Below are 8,675 nucleotides of genomic sequence, written 5' to 3'. Positions count from 1 at the left end.
TGGGGACAGGGGAGACAGTGAGGAAGAGGAGGGGGATGGGGACAGGGAGACAGTGAGGAGGAGGAGGGGGATGGGGACAGGGAGGCAGTGAGGAAGAGGAGTGGGATGGGGCAGGGAGCCAGTGAGGAAGAGGGGTGGATGGGGCAGGAGGCAGTGAGGAAGAGGGGTGGGATGGGGCAGGGAGCCAGTGAGGAAGAGGGGTGGGATGGGGCAGGAGGCAGTGAGGAAGAGGGGTGGGATGGAGACAGGGAGACAGTGAGGAGGAGGGGTGGGATGGGGCAGGAGGCAGTGAGGAAGAGGGGTGGATGGGGCAGGGAGCCTCACCCCGAGGTAGCGGCTGTCGTTGAAGAGCCGGGGGGGCAGGGGGTTCCCGCTCGCGGGCCGACTGTCCTCGGGGACGTTCTCACGCATCCATTTCCGATTCTCCTCGTTGGCGGCGATATCCTTTTCCTCAAATTCGATTTTGTTGGCCTCCAAGAAGCCTAACACATCTTGCTGCTGCTTTTTAATCTGTCACAAAAGAGGGAGGGGAGGGGAGAAGGCAAACAAAATCAGTCAGACCATCTTTCCTGCAGTTGCAGGGTTCGATACAGGAACCAGGGAGTGCGAAACAGGCTGAGAATGGAAGTGGTAAGAGAGTTCTTAGAATCCAAAAGTATCTCTAGAGAGTCAGATCTGAGCTTTGACTTGGCTCCTACCTAACTGAACAGGCTGAAGCCTATAACACTGTCCCTTTGTGAACCTTGAAGGTGCCCCCTGAAAGCAGAGGGGTGAGCAGGGCCCTGCAGAGGCTGTGCTGGCCGGGCTTTACAGTTAACTCGGGGCAATGTTCTTACAGGTGCAGTGGAGTTTGCTGAGGCACATTTGAGGCATAACCTCTTTCCCTCAGCATAGGCCGAATCCCCCTTCTCAGAGTCCAGGTTTTTGTCCACCTTGGTGCCAGGACAGAGATCTCACAGAGTCCATTAACTGTAAGATCCCAAGGCAATTTTGGCTCATGTTTCTCTGCAAAAAAAAAATCCCTCTTCCGCTGTGTTCTGGGTGTCAGCAGAGGCAGGTACAGTCTCTGGAGAGCTGTGATCCCTCATTCCCCCATTCCCACTGGTGTCAGGGAGGCTGGCTGAGGTCCCACACCTGATGCTGCCTGTCCTTGTGCACTCACACAGAATCCAAAGGAAAAGCATGATCTGCGCAGCAAACGCTGCACTGGCTTTGCACAGGGAAGGTGGTTTTTGTTACTGTCATTCTGAATTACTGACTTCCCCGCTCAGAGATGTTCTGCTTATGCTCTGCTCTCCCTCTGCATGACTTTACCGCCATAAAGGAAATTATAACCACGCACATCCTGCCAAACAATAAAAAATCGGGATTTCATGGGAAATTTGTTCTCTTCAAATTACTCCCTTCACTCCAAACCCAGTCCAAGGCCTGGCTTTAACCTAAGGAGCTCAGAGCCGCAAGAGCAGCCTTTCATACAGATGTTGCACTGGTGCTAATTCAGGTCAGCCCCTGCTCCCGGAGCAGCCGCTCCATATACGGCCACGGGAAAACACGGAGCAAGCGCCGGGGTCAGGGCACAGCCAGCTCCAAATATGGAGCCTGAGCCCCGGCTCCACAGCCCCGCACCCACGGCACCCACCCGGACCCACGGCACCCATCCGGACCCACGGCACCCATCCGGACCGGGAACAGCAGGGGGCTGAGGTGGGAGAGGGGGGAAAGTGCTGCCCTGGAAGGGGGTGGGTTGGGGAGCAGCACCCGGCAAATCCAAAGAGGGAATCTTCACGCATACCCTGAAGCCTTTAGCTGATCTATCCATGGCCAGGCTCAACCAAACCTTGGTGTAGCACAAAGGGACCGGTCCTGCTCTCTCACGTGCCCCCAGGTCCAGCAGGGAACTGCCTGCCCAGGGCTGCAAAGCCAACATAATTCCTCCTCCTCCCCTGTGGGCACAGCAGCCGCTGGACTCCGTGTGCGAGCACCCACAAACACGAGGATGTTGCTAATTTTCATTGTGGCTAAAAATAAATAAAGCTGGAAGAGTTAATACGGCCCCAGGAAATAATTCATGGAGAGGCTGCAGAGAAAAACGTTTCTGAGCAGACTCAGCCCGGAGGGTAAGAGGTTTCTCCCCCTGCCTTTAACAGCAGCAGGAAGGAGGAGCAGGGGAAGCTTTTCTCCCGCAGCTCGCAGGGAAAAAAAGAGTGAGCAGTTCCTTCAGGAACTGTTCTGCAGGGCTAAAATAAGGGAAAGGTCTTCGGAATTGTAAACTCCTCTACCAATGTGACCTGGCAGCAAATGGAATTTTTTTTCCTTGAACCCATCAGATTTTAATTAAGCATTTCCTACAATGTCTAAATTACAAATCCAATTAATTTTCTGTAGTCTTCGGTCCCTTAACTTGTCCAAAATCTGATGCTTTAATGAGAACACATTTTGAGATGTCCTGGGATTAATAAGAAATTAAAGAAAACCAACTTTTTACCTAATTTACCATTAAACTATACAATCTGCAACGAAAAACAAGAGCTCTAAGTTGGACAGTAATCAGCATTTTGATCTCCTGAGAAGTGCCTTTATTTTTTTAATCATTTTAACTCTTGGATCGTCTCCCAGCCACCCACACCTCCTCACACAGCATCTCCCACTGGGACAGTCTCTGCATTGTTTTTTCAGCTCCAAGTAGCAGCACCACATCCCAGATTCAGGACTGTGGCTCCAAAGGGCCACCACAACCCCTTCTGCTTGTTTTTGAAAAGCTGGCAAAGCTGGAAATGTATTTTTTCCGCTAGAAGAGGCACCACTGGAAGGCAAACATGGAAGTTTGGTCTCCGTGTCACCCTCAGGCCGTCTGTGGGCAAGGGAGGTAATTCCCCAAAGAGCTCTACAGGAAACCAAGGAGCTGGTGTTGATGCATGAGGGGTATTAGTCTGAATCTTAGTTTCTGGCCAGAGGGAAAAAAAAAGCTGGGATCTTAAGCAGTGATGTCCTCCCTGTCCCTCAGACAAGGTGACAAGCACTTACACAAGAGCTCCAACTGCTCCAGAGAAACACGGCCCCAACCGCTGGGCAGAGCGGACACCAAGCTGCCAGGTCGGGTTATTTTATGGGATTTTATTTAGACAACTTCCATTAATCCCAGGCAGTGGAATACCACGGGGAGGGAAAGGCTGAAAATAGAGCAAGAGACGTCTGCTGCTGCTTCAGGGTGTTTTGTCTTACTGGAAAGGGCACACGTTCTCCTCAGGACAGCCTGGAGGATGGTTCCTGCTGCCCATGTTTGGGAAGGAGCGAGGAGCCTTCCTTCAGGATGCGCCTGTCAACACACAGCCCTCGCTTCCCAGAAATCCTCTCTCGGTTGCCTGACCAGGCCTGGACACGGGCCAGCGCCTCTCCAGATCCCACACCTCGTCCTACGTAAACAACTGTCATGTCTGAAGGGATGTTGGCCTTTCAACTGCAGCTCCCTGCAGTTGGCAAACACAAAAATCCCTGTTTATTCCGAGTGCTCCTGACACGGGGCCCAGAGCACCAGAGGAGAGCTGGGAATGTGCACAGAGTCAGCCCAGGAACTGCGGAGCCCGGCAAGGTTTGGAGGGTCGGGACCAGCACGGGGGGGGGGGGAAAGGAGGACTCTGGAGACACAAGAGCACCAAAACAGAGAAAACAAGGACAGGGATGGGCACAGAGCCGTAAGGAAGGGAAGAGCCTGCAGGCAGGAGCGGATGGGAATGAGCAAAGTGGATGGATGGAGATGGGGGGAATCCCAGGGCGGAGTTGGGATGGAGACAGAGGGATGGAAGGAGATGGGGTGGGAGAAGAAGTCAGTCCTGCTGTGCTGGAGCTCCCCACTGCCCTGCCTGGGAAACAAGGATACCCTTGGGAAAGGCAGTTTTGCTCACAGGTGCCTTTACCCCCATCCCAGGAACAGAAACACACTCCTGGATTCTGGGCCTGAACACACTTGGGAGAAAAACAGCTACAATGGCTCCGCCAATGGAAACCTTACACTTTTTGCTGCTGTTCCCAAGGTAATACTGAAAGAAGCATTTAACCAAATAAATCTATTTTTTGGACTTTCATTGTCTATTCCAGAGACAGAAATAGTTTTATGATAAGTTACTGTGGTTAAGTGAAGTCTCAGCACCACACTGTGACCTTCTGTACAAAACTCATTGGGTATCAAGGTCCTCTTCCTTTCCAGTTAGAAGCCAAACAAGAAACATTAAGCTTTCAACAGAGCATGGGCACGAAGAACATTCTAAAAATGAGCATAAAATTATGAACAAGTTCTGCCCCTCACTTGAATACACATCAAAAATGTAATTTGTTGTTCTTAGATCTAAATCCCGTCAGTGACAGCAGGAACACAAGAGGAACCACGTCAGAGCTGCCAAGAGTACAAGCAGGTGATATTTTCCAACAAATCAGTCCATCAAAGAGGGAGTTTTAACCCCAAAGTGGGAATAAGATAACAAAAAAGGAGGCAGGGATGATGCTGCAGGACACTCCATCCTCAGCTCCAGCCAGGATTGTGCTGCCTGTCCAACAACCAGCCTCTCCTACCACCAGCCAACTGCAGGGAAACACTTCTTTTAAACACTTTATTGAACTGAACTTCACTTCTGTTTCCATCTCCTTGCTGTACACAGGCACACACACACAGAGCAGTCTTGTCTGCACAGCTGGCCAAGAAGGGGGTTTGGGTTGTTTTTTTAAAGTCTTGTTATTTTTTCAGTTTATAAATAAATCCCTTGTTGGACAATAGACATGTTTTGGAAATCTATTTAAGGACTACTGGAACCCAAAGCGAGTTTACAGTCTGAGTGCTGCTGTTTTGGTCACAAAACAAACTTGCTGGCTGTGGCTCTGCTGTCCTGGCACCAGGGGAGGTTTAGATTGGATATTGGGAAAAATTTATGCATGGTTGCAAAGCATTGGAACAGGCTGCCCAGGGAAGTGATGGAGTCACCATCCCTGGAAGTGTTCAAAAAATGTGTGGATGTGGCACTTGGGACATGGGTTAGTGGTGAACACGGTGGGGCTGGGCTGATGGTTGGACCTGATGATTTCAAAGGTCTTTTCCAACCTTAACAATTCCATGATTCTCTCCAGCTCCCGCTGAACGTGTGTCCTGAGCTGCCTCTCCCAACCTCACAGCTGGGATCCAGCACCAGGACAGCAGCAAAGCCACACCTTCCAGCACATCTGCACCTCACACACTTCTCAATTCAGTTTCAAGACAAAAACAGCTTTAAAAGGGTTTTTTTTTGCCATTTCCAATTCCAGCTTTTTGAGTTCTAGATTAGGAAAAGCAACTACAGCTTTAAAACAGTTTTATTTTATGCTACTGATGATTTTAAAGAAGCTGCTTCATCATTTGTGCAAGAGGTGAAGTCTGAACTCCAGGTGATGCTACTGTTTGTGGCCAGACTTGTACCCATCCGTTCTTCGAACACTTCAGAGCCTTTGCAAGATTGATAAGGTGCAATTGAACAGCAAATGGAAGAAGTGCAGCATAAAAAGTGTTCAGCAAACTCCATGGGCAGCCAGGAGCAAGGGGAGAACCCCCAGGAAGTGGTTTCCTTTGGAAGGATGGGGCAGCACGAGGAATGTGGAGCTGCTGCCAAGACAAGTAACTTGGGCTGAGCTCTGGCCTTGCCTTTGGGACTTGCCTGCCTGTGCTGCTGGGCCTGGCCAGCACTGCTGCCACCCACTGCCGCTGCTTGGAATGAGGAGGGAAAAATACTGTGGGTTTTCGTTTGGTTTTTACATTTTTCATCTGATTTCTACAATGATCTTGCCTTCCCCACCCGGGTTGCTAATGCAGCAGCTCAGACTTGCAAATGAGCTGCAAAACGCTTAGAGTTTCACCTCCCAGTACAACATAATTTGTAGGAGTTAGAACCTGGCAGCTCAGCCATGGATTTAAATGTCAGGGAATCCTGACAGCCCCCTAAGCTTATTCTCCACCCCAGCACTGCAGGAGGCCCCTCCTTCCAAGTCAAAACACCCCTGAGCAGCCTCAGCCCTGGCTTCCATCAGAGGTTTCCCTGGTTTTTCAGAAGCTATTTTGTTGTCTAAGCGATTTTGTTGGTTTTATTTGTATGAACAAGCCAGATTTCCCCCCCCCCTCCCCCATATTAGCTTAAAATTCCAATGTGCCAGTTCTGGTGGTGCCACTGTGAATGGTGATCAGAGGGTGGGAAACCCAGACGTGCCTCCAGCAATGACCTCCCTGCTCAGAGCTTTGCCAGGTGTCTCCCAGCAATTCCCGTCTCACTGTTACTTCTCCCTGCCTGGTAGAACATCTGCCTATTTTTAGGCCTGGGTAATTATCATCACACAACTCAAAGCACTTCTTTGTTCTGGCTATTTTAAGCATAGCAGTGCCATCATTGTCTCTCTTGATGTTTGGCTTCTGGTCTGTGGGGAATGAGATTGAGGACAAACACAGCAAAACCACCACAAACTTCCGTGACCTAAATCACACACGAGAGGCTGCAAAAAGTTCACGCTGGACTTGTGCTGCTCTTTTTTTTTTTTTTATTCCAGAAATTAGGCAGTGTCCAGATGGGCTCCATATGAACTGACTCCCTGCCTCCCTTTGGGAAAGCCCATGGCATATCCACATGTATCCTGCAGAGCAGCCCTGGTTTGATGTGGTTACACCCCAACAGCTTAAAATTTGTTTATTTGGGAATGGTTTTTACCACTGACCCCAAGCTGTATCAGCATCACCAGCCCAAGAGCTGGGGCAGGAGGGAACAGGCTCCAGCTCACACTGAGAGCAACAACCACGTTCCTGTTGCTCACATGTGGTTCTGGGAGACACTTTTTAAAAGCAGGAAAGAGTCTTGGTGTGAAAGGATGCAAAGGGACCACCACTCAAGGGAGAGGCTGGGGGGAAAATCCAGGCCACCAAAAGGTTTTTGCAATTTAATCCAGAGGTTGCATCACTTCTGGAAGCACGTGGTCTGTCTGCAGAGGGGCTTTAGCCAGGCCTAAGGTACCACCCCACTGACCAGATTTTGGAGCACAGGCCAGGAATATAACTGGAACAAAGGACAAAGTCTGCACTTCCCAAAACAAGACCACGACTTGCTCCAGAAAGCATAGAAAGTTACATAAATGAAAAAGCTGATTCATGAGAACAAAAAGAAAAGCTTCTCTCATGGATTACAATGCCATTGTAAGTGCACTCATTCAATAACCCAAGGCCTGAAAACTTGCTAAATCCCACACCAACAGAACCCAAGTCTGAAGATCCTTGTGTATTCAACAAGTTTTTTCCTACCAGAAGAACCAAACAGGAAAGTTTATGTCACCTCCATGCATTAAAGTCCTGGGGGATCAGAATTCTCAATGCAGCCAAGGGTCCTTCCAGATATATGTGTCCAGGGAAGGGAACGGAGCTGGGGAAGGGGCTGGAGCAGCAGGAGAGGCTGAGGGAGCTGGGGGGGCTCAGCCTGGAGAAAAGGAGGCTCAGGGGGGACCTTCTGGATCTGCAACCCCCTGACAGGAGGGGGGAGCCAGGGGGGTTCAAGCTCTGCTGCCAGGGAACAAGGGACAGGATGAGAGGAAACGGCCTCAAGCTGTGCCAGGGGAGGGTCAGGTTGGACAGCAGGAGGAATTTCTTCCTGAAAAGAGTGGTCAGGCATTGGAAGGGGCTGCCCAGGGAGGTGGCGGAGTCCCCATCCCTGGAGGTGTCCAAGGAACAACTGGACATGGCACTCAGTGCTCTGGGCTGGGTGACAAGGTGAGGATTGGGAACACATTGGACTGGATGATCCTGGGGGTCTTTTCCAACCTCAGTGATCCTGTGACTCTGTGATTTCCACCCAGGTGAGCACTGTCACATCCCTGCAGGCAGAGCTCTGTACGCGCAGAGTCTGTCAGGAGAGCGGTGAGGAGGGAAAGCAACTGCTCAGGAACAGGATTCCAAAGGCTCTTTGCAGTCACACCACACACAGGTTTGGGATATATGTCATTTGGACCTACAAAAGCAGACAGACATCTGCTGCCAAAGCTCGAGGCTTTAATGATGTTGTGGGCATGGTCACACGAGAAGCTGACAAAAGCAAATCGCCTCTGTTAGTGCTACATGATTTGAATATTCAGACTCAAATGGTATTGATTTTTTCATTTAAATGTACACAGGGTCTGAGTTAATGTTGGAGCTGGGTTTTTGAGTGTCACTAATTTGGTGCCAGACACACAGTACAGCCAATTCCACCACAGCTCCACTATAGTCAAATTCTAACAAGATACTAAAAGGCCATAAATAGGTCAGAACTGACTTGCTGCATCCTCTTGAGTGTCTGTTTAGCTACTTTCCTCCCACGGTGGCCAAAAGCAGATTCCTTTACCCATTAGTCAAGTAGGAGGACAAGTAACATTTCCTTATTTATATCTCCCCAGCTTCTGGCAAACAGCAGCAGCAGCACTGCCTAACAAAGCCCTGATGACTTTTTAATGTGTTTTAGGTTTACTTTCTATGAAGGCACCTTAAGAATACACGTATTATCACAGCTTCAGTCAAATTCTGCTCTTAACAAACAATACCCAAGTGCTGGGGGAGTGTGTGGGGGTGAGTCCATTCATCCTTTAACACCTGCTTGTCAAGGACTATTGTGGTGCCACCAGGATTCTAGCACAAAACATCCTATCATCGT

General features: G+C 49.8%; 1 protein-coding gene across 1 annotated transcript in view; it reads right to left on the bottom strand.

Moving 5' to 3' along the window:
- Positions 1 to 8,675, bottom strand: part of SH3BGRL (SH3 domain binding glutamate rich protein like) — a 31,437-nt gene that overhangs the window by 7,758 nt on the left and 15,004 nt on the right. The window contains exon 2 of the mRNA XM_027645342.1: positions 325 to 510. Coding sequence (XP_027501143.1) covers positions 325 to 510 — 186 coding nt within the window. The remainder of the gene's footprint in view (positions 1 to 324; positions 511 to 8,675) is intronic.

Source organism: Corapipo altera, unplaced genomic scaffold (genome assembly GCF_003945725.1).
Source record: "Corapipo altera isolate COAL_440 unplaced genomic scaffold, ASM394572v1 65, whole genome shotgun sequence".
Taxonomy (NCBI): Eukaryota; Metazoa; Chordata; class Aves; order Passeriformes; family Pipridae; genus Corapipo; species Corapipo altera.
Note: the sequence above shows the minus strand (reverse complement) of the source record. Positions and strands in the feature narration are given on the sequence as shown.